Below are 22,068 nucleotides of genomic sequence, written 5' to 3'. Positions count from 1 at the left end.
ACCAGAAAAAATATAGGTGAACATTTATCTGATACTAGAATGGGAAAGAACTTTGTAAGTATACAGGGAAAGAAAGAAATTGCAAAGGAAAGCTTCTAAACTAAAATCTAAGATACCTGGGTATCAAGAAATAGTAAAAATTTAAAAAGCAGGGAAGAAACATTCACAAATATGACAGAGGTATTATATATAAAAGTGCTCATGAATTATGAAGAAAAATGTTAATGATGATGAAAAAAGACAAAAGACTATAGGTGATTCTTAAGGGAGAATTTTAAATGACTCAAAATCTTAACTTACAAATATGCCCATTCATATTCAAGGAATAATTCCATGAGAAAAGATATCTTGCACTTAAAATTAGAGATTTAAAAATATACATTACTCGATGATGGTTAGAATATAAGTGGATACTATTATACGTTGCTTTTGAACTGTAACGTGCCTTTTTGGGAATACTTGGAAATATTTCCAGTAATTCATTCATATAAATCTAATCTAAGGTAATATTGTAAAATGTGGGCAAAATTTGCAGCACAAAACTAATAATCATACTGAATTCTAATATAGCAAAATTTTAGAAAAAAAATATCTAAATATTTAAACTAGGGAAATTTGTTCTAACAGAGGAGTTTTAAGCAATCCTTAAAATTGTTTTGAAACAGTTTTTAATAACTGGGAAAAAGGTTACAACATAAGTTGTGCAGAAAAATTTTGCACATCCCAATTGTGTGTTTCATCATATATAATAGTGTATTATATTTTTATCCAATACTAATTTAAATCATATTGTCATATCATAGATGTCATATTGCAGAAAATAAATAAAATATCTACAAATACTGGTTATTTCTGGTAATGTTGACTATGAGTAATTTTTCTTTTCTTCATTATTTTTCTATATTTTCCCAGTAAAAATAATCTATTTATTCTTTTAATTGAACATTTAAATTCAATTTGATTAAAACTGTTACGTAAAGTTTTTTCAGGCAAAGCAATGGTAGAAAAGAGTCCCGGAGCATGGTAGCCAGAGCACAAGTCACACAGACCTTTGTCACTTTTAACCATGTGAGCTTGAGCAAGTCAACCTGTCTAAGCCTCAGTTTTCTTGTCTGTGAAATGGGGATAATAATAGTGCCTACTTATAAGATAGTTGTGTAGCCAAGTCAAGGTAGTCTAAATGGTTAGGACTGCATCTGGCACATAGGCAGTATTTAAACGCTGATTACTAGACAGTGCACAGGGAACTAACTGGTAAGCAATCAGCTTTGGATGAACTGGTTTTAGCCAGAGAAAGTGGCTGAGGCACCCTAGGTCCTTATATTCCAAATGAATGCCAACATGGCCATGCTTGTGCATGTCCAGCTGGCTTTTTGCTTGATTCAAAAGAATCCATGTGAACTGGAGTTTCCTGAGAACCATCATCAGTGCCATTTCATGAACCATCATTTTACGGGTAGCTAAGGAGACTTGTCAGCAAGACAGCTCCTACCCACCGGCCCCCACAGGAGAGCGCAGCAACATGAAGCCCTTCCTCCTCTATGAGTCATATGGAAACTTAGCCAAGCAAGGACCATGCACTCGACAGATGAAAACAATGAGTCTCAGAGCGCTTCAGAAGCTTGTCTTCAGTACGGAGCTACTCAGTGCCAAGGTTCACACTCGGACCCATGGGCCATATCAAAGCCTGGACTCCCCCACCACCATCAATACACATACACATACACATACACATACACATACACATACACATACACATACTCATACACATACACATACACATACACATACTCATACTCATACACATACTCATACTCATACTCATACACATACACATACTCATACACATACACATACTCATACTCATACTCATACACATACTCATACTCATACATATACACATACTCATACACATACACATACTCATACACATACACATACTCATACACATACACATACACATACTCATACTCATACACATATTCATACACATACACATATTCATACACATACTCATACTCATACACATACTCATACACATACACATACTCATACACATACTCATACACATACACATACTCATACTCATACACATACACATACACATACTCATACACATACACATACTCATACACATACACATACACATACTCATACACATACTCATACACATACACATACTCTTACACATACACATACTCATACACATACACATACTCATACACACTCATACTCATACACATACACATACTCATACTCATACACATACACATACTCATACACATACACATACACATACTCATACACATACACATACTCATACACATACTCATACACATACACATACTCATACACATACACATACTCATACTCATATACTCACACTGAGCTCTTAGCATCAAGATGCCGCTGGAAGATGGCTGAGCAGTCAGGGAGGGACATAGCGGCCCCTGAGCAGTGATCAATCCATCAGAGGACATGCAAAGGTCCCCGCTTCCCCCTGTCTCATCTCCACTCTATAATCAAGAGTTGTGTTCCCTGCTTCTTCTGCTGCTAGCAATTGGAGAGCAACAGTCCCCTGCCTCTCAAGTGAAGTAGCCATCACTATCACTTCTGGGACTCTGGGTGAAAGCTGTCCCCTTGGGCAAAGAGGGACCCCAGGACTCTGCTTGAATTGCTCATAGTGCTTCCCTGTCAGAGGGGAACATCCAACCCTGCAAAGCCCACCCTCATAAGTTACAGCAGAAGACAGAGGCCCCTGAACAGGCGGCAACATCTGCCAGGAACTTCAGCTTCTCTGGACTTTAGCCAGCTTGACACTTGGTCACCATGTAGTTTTGAATAACAATCACGAATTTTAAAAGTTATAACAACAGCAGCTACCATGCATCACCCATTCGATTTACTATGCTAAAACATGTCTAGTCTTTTTCATCCCAACAACCCCATCCGGAGAGTGATTTTCTGAGCCCAATTTCCGATAGTGATTCACAAAGAAAGTATGTGTGCTTACCTCAGTGGGGGGAGGAAGCAGGACGCTGCCCCCAAGGATGGAAACCCCCAGGGGTCCCCGACCAGGAAGGAGGGGCGCTGCTGCCAGAATGCAGGAAGCAGGCTGAGGGCACTCCCTTGGAAAAGAGGGCAGCTGGGGCACTGGTGGGGGCTGGAGAAATGCCCCAGGGGCTGAGAGAGGACCCAGGCGACCCTGACGGGGCCTGTGCCTTGCACCCCATTTCTAGACCAGCAAGTCTGATTTCCACCAGGGCTGCATACCTTGCTGCAAGGTACCTTGACAATTCCTGCCAAACCTCAGGCCTCTGGTAGGTTCTTTTGATTTTGAACTAACTTGAGACCTAATAAAATGTTTTTAATAACCACTATATATTTGAAATCATAACAACATGCATTGAGCATTTAATTTCATATGTTTGACATGTTTTAGCTTTTTTAATCCTCACAATAGCCCTCCCTGAAGAAAAGCCCAGGCCCAGAGAGGTTAAGGAATTTGTACCAGGTCCTCTTTGTTTAAGGGACGAATGAATGGACCAGTGAGTGACTGCACTAACAGTCCAGCCCTGGGGTTCTCAAAACGTTAGCCGGCATTAGAGCTAGCCAGCAGGCCAGTGAAAGAAAGCACAGACACTGCACCCCACCTCTGAATTTTTGGTTCAGTCTGTCTGGGGCGGGGCCTGAGAGGATGAATTTCTAACAGGTTCCCAGGGGATGCTGATGCTGTTGGCCAGGGAATCCCATTTTGAGAACTAATGGCCTAGATGGGGTGGGGAGGAGGAGTCAGCAAATTCTTTCGAAAGGGCCAGAGAGCAAATGTTTTCAGCTTTGTGGATCAAGGGGTAAAATCAAGAATATTCTATAGGGAATTCATATAACCATTTTAAAGGTACCCATTTAAAAAAGTAGAACCCCTGCTTTGCTCTCAGGCCATACCAAACAGATGGTAGGTAGGCTGAGCGTGACCTGCAGTCTAGATTCTAGAATAATTCTAGTCTTGGGCCCTCTGAGCCCCTCACTCCACACCTATTTTCTTGTTCCTCCTAAGGTACCTGCTGTCTAATGTCCAAGAAAGAAAAAAGCACTTTAGCTTCAAGCTGCTTAGAGGTCAGACCGTGTCCAGCCCAGGCCAGAGTGGGAGCAGCTGACCCCAAACTCTGCAGCTCAAAAGAAACCAGGTCACGATAAACTTGGAATGTTCCATGTTGACGTCTGGAAACGAATCATTTGTTTGATTTTTCCAGGGCCAGATAACATTAAAAGTTATCTATGTATTAAAAGTATGTGGAATGGTACACCTGAAACCTCTATGATTTTATTAAATAATGTCAGCCTGATAAATTCAATTAAAAAAGTTATCTATTTAGTGTTTTCTCTAGAAACAGATGATTCTTATAGCTTTTGAAAAACAGGAATGATGATAAGGAAGACATCCAAGTTAATGTCATCTGCTTTGAAAGCATGTAATTCATTGCATATTTTAGATTAACCAAAAGGGGAAGATCTGGTACTAAAGGTTATTCTGTATTTGTCAAGGGTAATCTATCAGAGGGCTCCATGTTCTGAATTTTTCTGTTCATGGGCTTTCCATTTCTTAGGCTTTCACTTTTGTCCCAAGTGATTCCAAACAGGGAAAGAAAGCACAAGCCTGCCACACAGAACAGCCACTCTATTCTCATCCTCCCAAGGATGATCTCAGAATGACTGGTATGGAGAAGACATTGCAGCATAATGATGCTCGACCACTCCCCGTTTTCCACTGATAAGCTGAGCTGGCTGCCCACTGCCACACTACCGGAGATGTGTGAAGAGTTCCTGCCTGCTCCAGTGACAGAGAGCAGGGCTCAGAGCCAGCCCCCAGGCTGCGATCCACGGACGACCAGAATATGGTGAGCAGTGCTGCTTTTTGTGACAAGCCTGGGGAGTTCTGCAAAATGGACAGATCCATCCTTCAAGGTCTCCAGCAAGGTCAGAATGGGCTGTCAGCATCTGCAAGCTCAGTGGGCATGAAGGTTCGAATGCCTTCTCAGCATGAAGGCATCCTACGTCATGCGCCATGGATTGACATTAAAAACCTCAAGTCACAGCTGGCTGCCAGTGTGTGCCCCACTACTTCCTGGAAGAAAGAAGATTAAGGAAATGATGGAAAAGAAGAAGGGTATATTAAGCACTGCACTGTAGTACCCTCTCCCTCTTTAATGTTAGGTCCAGTGTGTGGCGATCTTTATAGATGGGCACTGATACTGGGAAGATCCCTATAAGATTGGGGGGACTGGGCCCTTCAGGATCATCACAGGGTGGCGACTCTGTCAAGTGGTGATCATTCCTCTTCCCTCATTAAGGTCCACCATCCCTTATGCAAAGTGCTGGGGGCCAAATGTGTTAGAATTCCAAATTTCTGCATTAACAAAAATAACCTGAACAATAGAATGGTGGTTGGCTGGGAGAAAATGAATAGGGAATTGTTTATTGGGTTTAAGAGTTTGAGTCTTGCAACATGAGGAGTTCTACAACGTGAAAGTGTAAGACACTGCTGATCTGTATACAAAAAATGGTTAAGATGCTAACTTTTCTGTTATGTGTACTTTGTCACAATTTTTGTGAAAGTAATTTGGATCACTGACTCTATATTATTGAACATCCCAAGCAGGGTCTAGCGCAGTACCCAGAAATCAAATATGTGGGTATTTTGCACAACAAAATGTATAAGTAGACTCATTAACTAGGATGAATAAAAATCATAAACAGCCTCACATCAATTCAGGTCCCATAATGTCACCACGTGAGTTTGCTAAATACCAAAATACTTCTGGGTTTCAGCATTCCGTGCATTTGGACTTGCAGCTCAGGAGCTGTGAGTTCCCACTGACCCCTCCCTGCCCCACCCCGGTAGGAAACGTTCCTTATCCACGGTTTGCAGACAAGAAACCAGAAACAGGAAGGACAGGAGGAGGAAAAGAGTCACTTGCTCAAGGTCAGCCATTTAGTCAGAATTCACACCTGCCTGGTTCCACTGTTGAGGTTTCACCTTTACCCTGGCTACTGTGGACACAGACGTGACCAACACACAGTGAAATCCTAAAAGACCCTTGGCACTGGATCCCGGGTTATCCACCCCAGGAGGGGTGCAGGGGAAGGTGTGTGAGACGGAGCCCCACGGGGTTTTGATAATGGCCTCTCCCCTTGCAAGGCCATGACCTGCTCTCTCGCCAGCCTCTGTTCTTGTCACTCTCTGAGCCAGAATCACAAGCAGGATACCACTGCCATCCCCAGGGGCTCTGCTTTGATCTTTTGTTATCAGGTCTAATGTTGGAACATCTCCAACCAGTGAGCCTTCTCCCCAACGCTTCCAGTCTGCTCCCCACTGGGACTGCTCTCCAGACACAGATGGTGTGCGAATTCAAAGTTCCTTTGATGCTCTGAACCTGACACATCTCCTGCATAGTCCCAGGAGAACTGAGAGTAGAGATCTGAGGCCCCACAGAGCACACAAGATGAGGGAAAAGCCGTGGCTCTCATCTCCCCTCTCGGGTGAGGTCCGCCCTGGCCCATCTCCCCTCTCGGGTGAGGTCCTCCACCCTGGTCCATCTCCCCTCTCAGGTGAGGTCCACCGCCCTGGCCCATCTCTCCTCGCGGGTGAGGTCCACCCTGACCCATCTCTCCTCTCGGGTGAGGTCCACCCTGACCCATCTCTCCTCTCGGGTGAGGTCCACCCTGGTCCATCTCTCCTCGCGGGTGAGGTCCTCCACCCTGGTCCATCTCTCCTCGCGGGTGAGGTCCACCCTGACCCATCTCCCCTCTCGGGTGAGGTCCTCCCTGGTCCATCTCTCCTCTCGGGTGAGGTCCTCCCTGGTCCATCTCTCCTCTCGGGTGAGGTCCTCCGCCCTGGCCCATCTCTCCTCTCGGGTGAGGTCCACCCTGGCCCATCTCTCCTCTCGGGTGAGGTTCTCCCTGGTCCATCTCCCCTCTCGGGTGAGGTTCTCCCTGGTCCATCTCTCCTCTCGGGTGAGGTCCTCCCTGGCCCATCTCTCCTCTCGGGTGAGGTCCTCCGCCCTGGCCCATCTCTCCTCTCGGGTGAGGTCCACCCTGGTCCATCTCTCCTCTCGGGTGAGGTCCACCCTGACCCATCTCTCCTCTCGGGTGAGGTCCTCCGCCCTGGCCCATCTCTCCTCTCGGGTGAGGTCCGCCCTGGCCCATCTCTCCTCTCGGGTGAGGTCTGCTGCCCTGGCCCATCTCTCCTCTCGGGTGAGGTCCACCCTGACCCATCTCTCCTCTCGGGTGAGGTCCTCCGCCCTGGCCCATCTCTCCTCTCGGGTGAGGTTCTCCACCCTGACCCATCTCTCCTCTCGGGTGAGGTTCTCCCTGGCCCATCTCTCCTCTCGGGTGAGGTCCACCCTGACCCATCTCTCCTCTCGGGTGAGGTCCTCTGCCCTGGTCCATCTCTCCTCTCGGGTGAGGTCTGCTGCCCTGGTCCATCTCTCCTCTCGGGTGAGGTCTGCTGCCCTGGCCCATCTCTCCTCTCGGGTGAGGTCCACCCTGGCCCATCTCTCCTCGCGGGTGAGGTCCTCCACCCTGGTCCATCTCTCCTCTCGGGTGAGGTCCTCCCTGGCCCATCTCTCCTCTCGGGTGAGGTCCTCTGCCCTGGTCCATCTCTCCTCTCGGGTGAGGTCTGCTGCCCTGGTCCATCTCTCCTCTCGGGTGAGGTCTGCTGCCCTGGCCCATCTCTCCTCTCGGGTGAGGTCCGCCCTGACCCATCTCTCCTCGCGGGTGAGGTCCTCCACCCTGGTCCATCTCTCCTCTCAGGTGAGGTCCTCTGCCCTGGTCCATCTCCCCTCTCAGGTGAGGTCCACCCTGGTCCATCTCTCCTCTCGGGTGAGGTCCTCCACCCTGGTCCATCTCTCCTCTCGGGTGAGGTCCTCCACCCTGGTCCATCTCTCCTCTCGGGTGAGGTCCTCCCTGGCCCATCTCTCCTCTCGGGTGAGGTCCTCTGCCCTGGTCCATCTCTCCTCTCGGGTGAGGTCTGCTGCCCTGACCCATCTCTCCTCTCGGGTGAGGTCCGCCCTGACCCATCTCTCCTCTCGGGTGAGGTCCTCCACCCTGGCCCATCTCTCCTCTCGGGTGAGGTTCACAGCCCTGGCCCATCTCTCCTCTCGGGTGAGGTCCACCCTGGCCCATCTCTCCTCTCGAGTGAGGTCCACCCTGGCCTTGAGGAGGAAAGGCCCAGTCGCAGGTGTTGTGCCACTGCACCTGCACACCAGATGTGCCTGGCTTTCAGCACATCCACAGAAGCACATGGGAACATCACTGTCATCAGTGTTCACACCACAGTGCTGGGGTGGCCTTCGAAGGACAGAGATGGTCCTCAGAACCTCTCACTCCTGCTGGTCCCACCAGGAGAAGCGCTAAGGGGCAAAGGGCTGGTGTCCCAGCAGAGTGGTGGGAAGGCGCACTCCCAACTCAGCGCTTTCTGCGGGACGGGGCTGGGGAGTGCTCATAGACAGCAGGCACTTGGCACCTTCCGTGTAAATTCGGCCGTGGCTCCCTCGGAAGGGCGGTGGGGTTTTGGTGGCTGCGGCAGGGCTGACCCCGGCACTGTATCAGCACAACTTCTCAGCAAAGGAAAGCCTCTCCTCTGAGGGCCTGGGCTCTCCCTCCCCAGTTAAACTAAACAAAGAACTCCTCTGTCAACTGACAGATCCATGGGGCTTTCAATGCGAGATGTTCCATGAGAATGGCAAGAACTTCCATTAAATCCTGAGTCATTGCAGCTGAGCAAGCTGTCCTTGTCTCCTGGAGCCAGCAGTGCGCAATGCGTGTGTTTAAAGATACACACGCGCGCCCCATAAACACACCCATTCCACATATAAATACACACAGAGACACACAAACACACACCACATAAACACACACTCTACATATATATTTACACATATATACACATATCAACACACACATGAGGACCCTTGAACTTAGAACAGCTCCATTGTATTCAACATCACTCAAATATATGTGGACTTTTTAAACTAAGCACCACATTTCTAGAGAAACGTGTGTGTGTGTGTGTGTGTGTGTGTGTGTGTGTGTAGAGAGAGAAGACGCACGCCGTGCCGGGACAAGCAGGCCCTCTAACCTTGCTACCACACGTACTCTCACCTCTCCCCCTCCCAGAGATTAGGGATCAGTTTTTGGATTGCCACCTCTTTCCTTCAGTGCTCCGACTTACGACAACAGACCAGACACACCCACTGACTCAGGACCTGGAGGTCTTTTGCCTATACTTAAGGGGCCCCTGAAATGGCAGCCCCAACTGGCCCTCTGTGTCAGTGGTCTGTGTAGTTTTCCTTAGTTTTAGGGGTGGCAGCAGGGGATGGGGCGAGGGTGTAAAGGAGGCTGGAGGCCTGCAAGGAGGAAGCACCTGGGAGCCATGCCTGGGTCAGACCTCCGCCTTCTAAGTGTGAGCGCGACACCAGTGTGTGCAGCCCACTTGCCAGGTTTTAGGCTGCACTGGTGTCTATGAAGAATGTCAACATCACTCTATTTCCAGTTACTGGGGAATAAAAACAGAGCCAGACTCATATGAAAGCTTAAAAAAATCAGTAAAGATCTTCTAACCCCTTCATCTTACTGATGAGGAAACGGACCGGGGTCCATATGTAACTTGTCCAAGGCAGAGAATGACACGTGGCCTAGGACATGGTTCTCCCGATTTCTAGTCCATTTCTTTCTAAACTCTGAAAAAAGAAAAGTGTAAAACTCATCTGCTTATAATAGGGGCAAAACTAAAAATAATGATTAATAATCATTGCTTTCCATCTATGGTTAATTACAAAGCAATCTCAAACATATCATTAATAAGCATTCATTTTAATTTTTTGCAAGCAAAGCAACTCTAAACCCACAGCCAGCAGCAGGATTTACAGTATGCAGTGCAAAATAAAAATACAGGGCCCAGGGCCAGGGCAAGGAAGTCAAGTTTTCCTCCCAGGACCCCTCCCAGCCCGGGGCAGACGTGGACTCCAGGGATTGTAAACACTACCCCAGGATACGTGCAGTACCTGGAGGGGAGGTGGATGAGCAATCCTCTTCCTCCTGGTGGCCTGCCAGCTGTTAGCTGGGGGTGGGGAGAACCAGCGCCATGCCCCACCCAAGACACTGTGGGACATGAACCCATTCCGGAATGTTTCCATGCGTGCACCTGCCAGGGAGGGGGGCAGCCACAGAACACAGGCCTCCCCCCCAGTGTGAGTTTGTCACTGCCCCAGTGTGAGTTTGTCACCGCCCCAGAAAAGATCTTGGTGGAAAGCAGGAGGACAGGTGGGACCAGGGCACTGAGGAGCCAGGGGGAAAGTGGCCAAGAACCCCCTCTAGGAAGGCAGAAAGGTGACAAGAGGCAAGAACATGTAAGAGCTGAGGCTCCAGTCCCCGGCCCATATCCTGTACCCCGCCAGCCTTCTCTTACAAAGCACAGATTCAAAGATAGAATCATTAAGAATTTCAAGGTAGCCACTGCACAACACAAAACTCCCTGCACACAACTCCCCGGTATGACCCGAGCCACTGCCCTTGGTCACACGCCTGACTAAACCTTGCTGTGTACAATCTGTGGTTCACACAGCACAAGTCACCACTCGCAGCCACACCTGGAGAGCTCCACGCAGGCAGGCTGACGCATGGGTGCAGCAGGACCCTGCTCGGCCGCCATCACGAAGGCCCACGGTCTGGGGGGCCAAACAGCAGAAACGTATTTCCTCACAACTCTGGAGGCTGGAAGTCGATATAAGAAGTTTGTAGGTCCAACCCCCCCCCCCCTCCTTGGCCTGTAGATGACCATCTTCTCCCTCTGTCTTTACACGGTCTTCCCTCTGTGCATGTTCGGGTCCAAATCTCCTCTTCTTTTAAAGACACAGATTGGATTAGGGCCCACCCAGATGACCTGATATTAATTTAAGTGCCCCTTTAAAGATCCTATGTACAAGAACAGTCACATTCTGAGGTACTGAGGGTTAGGACTTCAACATATGAATTTGGGGGCAATAGAACTCATTTCATAACAGATGCTGTTCCTTGAATGCTAGGTCCTCTGGAGAAGGAACCTCAGGAAAAATGGCTCCCTAACACTCCACCCCCAGTCATGGCTTATCCCAGGAGGCCTCTCTTACCTTCCTGATCACATCAAGTTCCTCTGCTACACACTCCTACAGCATTCGCCACAGCACCCATGTGTGCTTTTAGAATAATGCTTAAGTCCTCTTCCCACTGGACTATATGGCCATGATGGTAGGATCCAACCTGGCATACTCGGAGCTGCATCCCTTAGTGCCTGGCCCACAGAAAGCACCAAATTAACATTTCCTGAAGGAAAGGAGGCCAATCAATGACTCACAAATGAATGCAAACAGAATTCGGAAACATTCTAACCCGTGGCTTCTTGGCCTATAAAGTCCCCAGAGGATCTGCCTCTCTGCCTTTGGAAATCAGGATTTAGAGCATAAAGTGCATGAATAATTTTCTCAAATGTTTGATTTCAAAATAACAAGTAAACTTCCTTCCCCATAAAGAAACAATCTTATGGTATTTATGAGACTTCCAGCTGTTGCACAGAAATGGGACAGTGTGGGGGTGAGAATGTTTGTCTTCCCAAACATGGGCATTAGTCAAGCTGTGGACAAATATGGAGTTGACAACATCGAGGGTGGCCAGAGGAACTGAGGCCTTGCCTCAGTGACTCAGAGGACTCTTGGAATGTTCAGCCCCTCACCCAGGTATGCTGGGCATCCACTCACACCTGCGGGACCCTGCTGAAATACACACCATGCACTCGTTCAACAGACAAACATTTACCAAACAACTAATATGCATCAGACACTGGGCTTGATACACAGCATACAGAGAGGAGTTCCCTGCTGGAAACAGAATACAAGTTTAACAGGATAATCACTAGTGAAGCTGTGACCCATTCATTTATTCACCCACTCACTCACTCGACATTTACCAGGTGCTCACGGCCGGCTCTGCCCTAGGCGGTGGAGACACTGCAGAGAACAGCAGGGCGGTGTTTGCCTTCGTGAAGCTTACAGTCTAGTTGGAGCATGGTAGATAATAAACCAATAAACAAATAAATAGATAAAACCACATCATATGAAGACAAGTGCTGGGGGGGGGAGCAAGATAAATGGTTTACAGAGTGACAGAGGGAAAGCTATCTCAGCTAATGATCAAGGAAGGCTTCTCTGACTGGGTGACACTGGGCAGAGCCCTGAATGGCGTGAGGGAATGAGCCAGGAAGACATCTGGAGGAGGCCACCAGGCAGAGGGAACAGGGAGCACAAAGACCCTGAGGGGCATCACATCCAGGGACACCTGGGAGGCAGGAAAAGAGGGGGGAAAAGCGGTAAGAGGAAAGGTAGAAGTTACCAGGGGCCACATCAAAATGCAGTGAGCTTGGGAAAGGGGACACATTGGTCCTCGGAGGGCAGTCCACTCGAGGAGGGGACCTCACTGGAGGCAGCACTGGAAACGTGACTAAAACGATGGCAGCAGCTGGCCTGGTGGACAGGCTGGAGAATCTGTCTTCCCACCCCCCTGGGAAGCTGAGGACCACGTGTGCTCTAGGCTGGGCCCCGGCACTCGACGTGCAGTGTGGCCACAGCTGGCTGCCCTGCTCCTCTCTGACTGTGCTCATCTTCCCGGGCATGTGCTCCTCTCTACCTGCCCTGGAGAGCAGAGCGCCCCCTTCCTCCCTGATGGCTGCCTCAGGCCTCCATGGCGACACTCCTGTCTGGAGTTGATACTGTGCCCAACATCACATCCCCACTTCCTAGCACGGCGCCTGGCACAGCTGAGCGCTTGCTGAGTGAATGAATGTCACTTGCTTTTTCTTATCCATCTATAGTATTATCCATCCATCCATCCATCCATCCATCTGTCTGTCCATCCACCCATCCATCCATCCACCCATCCATCCATCAACCCAACCATCCATCCACCTATCCATCCACTTCCTTAGGCATAATCAAGAAATTCAAAAGTCTCAGGCAGGTTGTGCAAGAAGTTCTCTGTTAACCAAGGAATGCTAACAGTGCATTTTAGACTCAATATGGGGTATCACGGTCATTTCAAATTGTCACCTAACAGGATTTCCATGAAATCACAGAACAAAATTACAGATCCCCCCACACTATATCATATTAGTGATCTGATATGCTAATTCTAATGAGCTATTGTAATATTATTATAATATTCAGTATTTGTTAATATTTAATTATGTCTGTGCATGCCATTTAAAAGACAACTCAAAATTTTTCAAATGACTTACATATGAAACCCACTCAAGACTTCAATTTTTTGCAATATGGTAGACTAGATATTTTGAAAAACTCTCCCAGTAAAGCCTCTAACAATGCTTAAAGCATAAAACCAGGGTGGGGACTGCTGAGAGGCCAAAAATAGGAAAAATGAAAAATAAATTCAAAATTCAGAAAGAAGAGCAAAAGATGCAGTGTGGTGATGATCTTTCTTATGCAGCAACTTGGCTCGGCTGTAGTCTCCAGTTACTAATCAAACACTAATCTGGGTGTTGCTGTAAAGATAGTCTGTAGGTGGAATTAATGTCCATAATCTATCGACATAAAATAAAGATCATCAGATAGGCTCCATTCCATCAGCTGAGAGACCTTTCAGCGCAGAGGGGAGGCTTCCCAGAAGAAATTCCCCCTGGGGACAGTGACGTTTGCCCACATCTAAGAGCTGCAGCCTCCCTTCCTGAAGGGTTGCCGTGGTTTTGGGATTTGCCTCGCCAGTCCCCATGATCATGTCAACCAATTTCTTTCAATAAATCTCTTAATATAAATTCCTTACTGGTTCTGCTTCTCTGGCAGAATACTGATTGTTGCCTGATGCCAGCTGCTGGTCTGGGGTGCCTACTGCTCCCCACTTTGGCTCTTTGGAAAGGAGGCAAGTTGAGGACTCACGTAGGTGAAAAGTCAGATTAGGCACTGAGTGAAAAAGTGAACAAGAAAACAAAGAAACAAGTTCGCACACTGAAACTTTGCCCAATGGGCTTTGGCTCTGGGTACAGGGGAGAAAATTACTCATGAAGAATCTACAGCCACAAGTCACAGATCTAGGGCCCAGCTTCATAGCAGGATACAAGTAGTTCAACATTAGGTGCAGAGAAATCCACTTCATATCTAACAGTCTGGCAAAATTTAAAATGAGACTACCAAGTATTAAGCAGGAGATGCCACAGTGGAAACCCATTCACTGCTTTGGAACATCAAATCGCAGCTTTGCATCGTCTGGTAAAGTCATTGATGCACACGTGCTATGCAACACTGATTTCACTCCACTACTATGTCTACACCCTTGAAAACCCGATGAACCTGTGCTCTTAACACACATGTACAAGAATGGTCATGGCAACATAATGAGTGTATAACAGCCCCAAACTGCAAGCAATTCAGATCCACCCATAGGGAACTGGATAAAGTGAAACATCACCCTAATAGAGTATTCCAGCGAAGAAAATGAACAAATTATAGCTGCACGTCCTGGCACAAATATAATGCAGTGTAACAAAAGGGGGAAGAATCTAATATATGCACTAAGATTCCACTTCTTTTCACAGTCTTACCATATATTATAAAGTCAGGACTGGATTCCTACTCATATGTCCTGTATGCAGACTTTCAGCTCTTTAGATCAAGAATTATATCCTATTCATAATTGTACCCACAGGACCTAGGAGAGTACCAGGCACAGAGAAAATACCCAGAGAATATCTGTTGAATGAATGAATACACTTTGGACACAGAAATGCATGCCAGGAGCCTGACCCTGTGTTTCCAGCCTCTGACCTCACCTGCCTGGACCTCTTTCTGCCATAGCGAACACTGCTGCTTCTTGTCACCTGACCTACTTGACTACTGTTAACTCCCCTTTCCCAGCTTCCCAAAACCAAAGTTCCCTGAAACACTTCCATCTAAAAGCCACTCAAGCCCCAGTGTGATACATTCTTGCCAGGAAACGGAAGAAATGGGAGCTATTGCTGTCAATTAAATGAAGTTTTGAAATTTGCTCTGTATTTAATTTGGGCAGATTGTATTTCTCATCATTTAACAGGGAGTCCAGAAAGTTGGGAAAAACAAGACCTTTGGCAAGAGTTGGCAAACATGAGGCTCAGAAAAGCAACAAGAACTAGCACACAGGTTGAGAAATTTCAGTTCAAACGGATCAAATCAATAACAAAATTGTATTACAATAAAGCCCTGGAGGAAAAGAGAACTTAATTACACGAGACTATATTAATAAGGGACTCACTGTGGAACTCTTGGGCACCCTTCTATGTAGGAAATAAAGATAACTAAAGGGGCATATTTTAGGAGAAAGTACTTGATATATTTTCTCTCCTGAAGAATTAGAATACTTCTAAAATACATCTTTTTCCAACACCAATGGTATTCCTGCTTTGAAAGACAGACTCCTTTATAGAAGGTGATCTTTCTTGACATAATCACAGTAATGTAATCTTGCAATACCAACTGACCTAAGTATGAATTGTGATTTAACATTGATAAAAGACTTGCTATTGTCAGTTATGCCATTATCTCTGCAGGGCAACGTGGTATAAGAATGTTTCAAAATACCTGGTTCAGCCCAATCAAGTTCACTTTCACTTACCAAGTTTTAAAAATTCCAAATGTCATATATGCCTTAAGAATATTCATAAACCATTAGATTTTTCTTGAATCTCTTGCTTCCATTTAAGAATTGATTCATGCTTATCATTTTAGGAAGGGAAATGGTCACAAACAACTGACAATCAGTTAAAAGGCCTTAAGAGCAGAATTGAGGCTTCTTCAGCATTTAGGAAACACACATTTCTTTTCTCCTATCAATGTTTACATCACACAGGCTAGTATTGCTTGTTTCATCTACTTGGCTATAAATCAGTCTTAGTTTCATTTCAACGATTTATTGAACTTTGCACCTAACATTATGTTACATCCTATTTGGGGATGGAATTCTTATCCTAACTGGGCTTTCAAGGTAGTTGATAAAACAAGATTTATGTTCAAGGAAGAGTTAAAAGAAAGCCCAAAGTATAATAGAACCTTAATTTCTGAGTTTGGCTAGATCCTGAACACCAGCTACCTTGAAGCTTCGGAAAAATTCACTCCCTTCTCTGAGCCACAATTGCAAGTATAAGAGAGTGTCTTTTAGAAGATGTATGTGGAGAAATTTCTAATGCAAAGACTGTTCCAAGGTGGGACCAATCAGAGAAGGTTTCATAGAAGTGGCAGCAGTAAGTCTTCAGGTTGGTCTAGAAGGACAATAATGAAAAATAGAATGACAAGTATTGGAAGTGTGGCACAGTGTGTGACCTAATGGGAGCATGACACTTGTAAACCCCACTCTTTTCCTTTCCATACCTTCTATCTTTGTGATGAAATGCATGCTGTTCTCCATGCATTACTAATCAACTCTCCTTCATCAGGGAAGGTATGAGGGAGAGAGGGTGTCCAAGGTGGGTGGACGAAGAACAGCACAACTGACGTCACAGAGCAACTATGCCTATGGAGCAATTATCCGGCCGAGTTCACACACTGCCCTAGAGACTCTCTCTGCCAAATTGATGACACAGTGATCTAAAACACGTTGAATCACACACACAAAGAGTTATTTATCACCCAATGTGAAATAGAAATTTGGTAATTATTCAGGTGGTTGGATCGGTGACAGAGTCCTAAAAATTCACATTAAGACTTAAGTTACCTTGATTGGTATCTTTATCAATCAAATTAGTCAGACATATGTCTTTTCCCTTCTTTTGGTACTTATTACGAGGAGATTGAGACAGGAAGGTATCTATAATAATTTAGGACAAAGTTGTAGCATCATACAGAAATTTAAGCAGCTGTCCATTTTTGTGTAGAGAAAACATTACAGACGCAAAAGTTCTTTGCTGCTTATATACTCTGCTAAGATTATAGAAGAAACTCCCAGGAAAGGTATCATTGATCAGAGGGTCTGGGTGAAGTCTGTAGAGAAATTATTTGTCCCCGTTCTTTCAATTTCCTTTCATTTCCCCACTTACAACGCTCAAGTTCTGAGTCCCCACAAACCCTTATCAGAATCCATCTTCCCTAATTCCTTCATCACCTACCTATTTTCATTTTGAAGGCTATGGTTTCTAAATCCTTAATACATATAAACAATATTTTTTTATTAACTGTTCCTCTAGCTTATTATTTTAATCTTCTAAGGATGAACTGTACAGTATTTAAGAAAACGCCCTAATTTCCAGTGGCCCTCTATGTATAAACCATTATCTACCCCACATTAAAGAGAATGTAGACATTGCAAGAAAATAATTAGGTCAGTTTATCTCTGAAAACTACCTGAAACTGATCAGTACAAGGCAGAAAGGATCAGTTCAGATCATTCCAGGGGCTTAAGGCAGGGGACCTACCTCAGTGAAGGAGAAACAACACACAACCAAAAGAAGCTTAGCTAAATTCATCGTTTGATCGTGTATTGATATTTTTGTTTCTCTTCACACATCATCAGCATCATCAAACACTTAAGTCTGTGCTCCATATGCAGTTATGACAAGCTGTCTGACCGTATTCTACACTAATGTATCATAACATTGCTGATACTGAAAATCATTTTTCTTTAAACTGTCTTCTTCTAAGGAGTTTGGAAAAGCTTTTTTATTTTAAACAAATTCACTACTATGAATTTCATATGAGTACCATCAACTACTGTGGCAAGGAAGTAATAACTGCCTTTATAATTTCCCATTAAGAACACAGAGACTTACAGAGAACTGAAATGATGAATACAAGGGTGCATACTTTTTGGCAGCATAATGGGGAGGAGATAACAGATTTAAATAAAGAACAGGTCATGTTGGAAAACAATAATAGAACAAAACAAACTCCTCAACCCAATGAGGAGGTTTAAGTCACAATACCCTTTAATCCGCAGGTTGGCTCCTTCCTCTGCCTCCGGTAGATGATGTGTGGGTGGTACTCCCCTTCAGCCAGGGGATGCTCTTTGACAGGCTCAATAAAAAAGTCTCCATGTGGTAGGTGGAAAAACCCAGTCTGCAAATATAGGCAACAGAAAGTTTTGTTTGAATCAATTCTTTATCTCTGCAAAGAAAATTAGTAAAGTGACAATTATATAGGTCATGGGTATCCCTAAAACTCATGAGGTCAATGTTTTCATAGCTGCCATTTGATCTCACAGATGTCATTTAATGAGAGGTCTTCATAGCTATAATGGTTATTAAATGTTTAGGGGTCATGGATCCCCCTGAGATTCTAATGTAAGAAGCACACATATACACATCTATCTAAAATGTAGCATACAATTTTGTAGGTGCATGGATTCCCCTTCTAAAACCTGAGGCTGGGTATCTATAAATTTTAAATTAAGAGTCAGTACTTCCTGGCTGCTGTATCATGGAGCTGGTACTATGCTCCATATTCTACTGACAGCTTGTGGAAGATTTATTTACCTGTCTGTGGGTAGCCCAGTTACCTATTCATGCAGCTGCTTAACTTGAAGAGTTTAATGCCATTCTTCTTTCAAGAAAACAAAGAACTGTAACACTGAGTCCCTGATCTGAGGCAGGGTTTCCAGGTGTCTTATTTCACAGATATGGGAATCCGTGATGTGCTAGAGTGCTGGCCAGTGAGCAATGCTTTCTGGAGGTCAGGTCTAGAGGTGACATAGCCTACAACTTTCTTCTCTGTAGGAAAATTTCATAGTGCCCATTTGAGATGCTTAGAAAATGCCTTTGCTAATAATGGCTTCCATAGATGGACTTAACTCTCAGGATCTGAACTCTGTTTTAACGCTAACAGGTCTTACCCTAGACAACCTGCTGGAGGTGATCAGAAACTCGGACTCTGAAATTAAAATTGGTTCAAATCCCAGCTTCTCCACTGATTAACTCTATGATCTTGGACAAAGTTCAGCTTTCTAACAAGGAGAATAGAAAAAAAAGAACACTTTACTGGGAGTCATAACAATAGCTATGTGACCTTGAATTGGTGGCCCAGCCTGTAAAATGGGGATAATGCCTGCTACCTCACAGGGCTCTTAGGAGAATCAAGTGAGTTAGGGCTTGTGTCAACTGCTTTCCAAATGCAGGGCGGTCATGTTTAACTACCAGCTCTGACAGTGGTTATATCTGACTTCAAATTTGCTGACATTTCTTGGGAGACAGTTTTTTCTCTGTATGATTATCCAAAGACAACCCTCTGGGACAGGAAGAACTGACAAGGTCCCAATTGCAAGAAAATAGCTGGAAACAGATTCGTGGAGTGCTGAGACCTGGTTTGACTTCCACTCCGAGACAAAGACCAAGGACACCTGGAGAGAGTGTGCCTGTTGCGGATGAAGCTCATCTGTCCCATAAAAGGAAAGTAGAAGTCAATAACTCCTTAAGGATGGCTGGTTTGGGGTCCTTTGTGACAAGGTTATCAACCCAATATCAATGTTCGTGAAGACAAAAATCACCAAGAAGGATTGATTGTCATTTCTTCAGCCTCAAATTTTAGACCCAGGTGGTACAGAAGGAACAGACGGGACTCTAGTTGAGACCATAATAACTGTTTTATGGGCAACATGAATGAGAACGCCTGAGAGCCAAACAAGCACTTTCCTAAAGCCTTCCATCTGCATTCCTCCATAGGGCCGGCCTTGGCAGCGTGCACCCAGAAATCATCTAATCAGCCTAAATATCTCTCTCGCAAGCTCAATGGAGAGCTAGCAAGGCTGGGTGGCGCACCAGCTGGAGGGGAAGCAGGGTACCGGCTCACATGCGAGTAAGGCTGCTGGCCCCAGGACCACAGGTGAGCATCACAGAGAAGGGGCCGGGCAGGAGAAGGAATGAAGAGACCTCCACTGGTCTGGGCAGAGTGAGGCGGGAAGATTTCCCAGCTGAGCTCTGCACCTCCTCTCTCCCCCAACATAAACACAGAGCTTTGAACACCTGGTACGCAGGTGGCCATGGTTTGTTGGTCTCTCTCACTTAACCAGAGCCAGGTCATGTGGGAAGGAAGCATGTCCGGTTCACTCTGCAAAGGAAGGACTGGCTCCAAGCCTTCCCTGAGACTAACTGCCTACGAGAGTCACCTCCAATCACCAGCTCTGGGTTTGAGCCAAAGAAGACACTCTTTGTTCCAATCTTCTTTAGTCTGCTCACCTTTGCCACACCTTTGAAGGAGAATGGAAATGAACTTGAAGGAAAATAAAGACAAGACCCACTTCACTGGGGGCTTGTACTCTGTTCCTAACAAAACCCAAGATGGAATGAACCTCAGACAGAAGCTCAAAGAAGAGAAACTGACTCTTCTCTTCTCTGTCATGTATTCTTTCTCCTCCACACTGCTAACTCTCTTTTGGAAATAAACTCACCTCATTGTTTTAACAAAGTTATAAATATCTGTGAATGTTTCTCAAGGCTATCTTGGAAGAGCTACTTTAAATAAACTTTATTCTGAAGCATTATAAACATACAGAAAGATGTGCAAACCAGAAGTGTGAAGTCCCATAAATCTTCCACAGAGGGAACACCTAAATAGAGAAACAGAACATTCCCAACTGCCCAGACACTCCCTGTTCCCCTTCCCAGTCAATAACATCCCCCAATGGGAGCCGTTCTTCTGGTTTCTAATACTAATAAATTAGTTTTAAGCCTACTCTTAATTCTTTTACAGGAAGCATTACTTGACACAAAAGGAAAACAATGTGTAGTAGTGTATCTCAAGTGCCAGGGACTGGCCAATTGTAAAGATTTTAAGGCAGATGGATTTCTCAAGGCCCATTAAATTGGACTCCTCATATTGCTTCCTACTCCTCAGGCAAGCCCAGCTGGTGGGGCGGAGACAGGGCTGGGCTACCTTGGTGAGTCACTTGGCACTGACACTCTGCTGCTTTCTGCCAATGAATGGTGGGCACAGACTCTTTAGAACCAATTTATCTATCCTAGTTTTGACTGAAAATACCTCCTTCTCCTCGATTCCCATTAAAGTTTTAGTCATCATGATATAGTTGATATTACACTTCAGTTAGTACAATAATTTGGGGTCTAGTGGGAAATGGGAAGCATCTTACAAGGAGTTTGTGAATAGAGTATTCTAGAATCACAGAGCCTAGAAACCTTGGAGAGACGTCCAACTTATGCTAGCATGTCTTCAGGAGGACCACGGATACAGCCCAGCACACAGAAAAGTAAAAACCAGTGATTCTATAAAAGACATAGGAAGGAATTACCAAAGTAGTTCCAACACTCAGCACTCTGTTGCATAATTCAATGGGGTGACTTTTCTACAGGAGAAACTATGAATAACACCCACCCTGAGTTGTGGAATAATGCCACCAAAACTCATCAACCAACCCATTTGAAAACTTCCTTTCTATTGAAAACTTCAGAAGTTACCAGATCAATTTGTTTCTTCCCATGGTGATAAAAGACAACCTTATCAATTTATTCAGAAACCAAGAACAGGAAAAAATGGTTTGGGATAAAGAGGTATCCGATACCTCTTTATAGTGCATGGATCATTGGAAAAGATACCACCTGTTACTCATTATATACACAGGAAAGAGGACAAAATCGCACCCCCCCCCCATCACTCTTATCACGTATCAATCTGCATCAATCAGGTAACAGCTCTAAGAGGGGTGGTGACACCTGCCCTCGAGGTTTACGGCCCAGTCGGGAAGATAAGACTGATATCCATAAAACAGCAGAAAGAAGACAGCAGAGCCTTAGCGTGTTTGGTTGAAAAGGACTTAGTGTTCACATGGCCCAAGAGACCAGCCTTGGCCTCTGGTGGCACTGGGCCCGGAACACAAACCTCATGTACCAGACCACCTCACACAGCACCTTGCAGGAGGTGAGGGAAGGTCCCTCCCTAGGTGCTACAGATTCCAGTGCTGTATTTCAGGGGAAACAGAGCCCAGTGAAAGCAGAAGCTTTTAGAGTAAAGACAAAAGATTGCACTTCTGTAGTCTGCAAAACACGTGGCACAGTCCTAA

The 22,068-nt window shown here is 45.5% G+C and overlaps 1 protein-coding gene across 1 annotated transcript in view; it reads right to left on the bottom strand.

Moving 5' to 3' along the window:
* The window catches only part of ADAMTS12 (ADAM metallopeptidase with thrombospondin type 1 motif 12), a 232,126-nt gene that overhangs the window by 136,579 nt on the left and 73,479 nt on the right, over window positions 1-22,068 (bottom strand). The window contains exon 3 of the mRNA XM_066373705.1: window positions 17,987-18,119. Within this exon, the coding sequence (XP_066229802.1) occupies window positions 17,987-18,119 (133 nt within the window). The remainder of the gene's footprint in view (window positions 1-17,986; window positions 18,120-22,068) is intronic.

This window comes from Saccopteryx leptura, chromosome 1, assembly GCF_036850995.1.
Source record: "Saccopteryx leptura isolate mSacLep1 chromosome 1, mSacLep1_pri_phased_curated, whole genome shotgun sequence".
Lineage (NCBI taxonomy): Eukaryota > Metazoa > Chordata > Mammalia > Chiroptera > Emballonuridae > Saccopteryx > Saccopteryx leptura.
The sequence above is the reverse complement of the archived record's forward strand: the minus strand, read 5'-3'. Positions and strand labels throughout refer to the sequence as shown.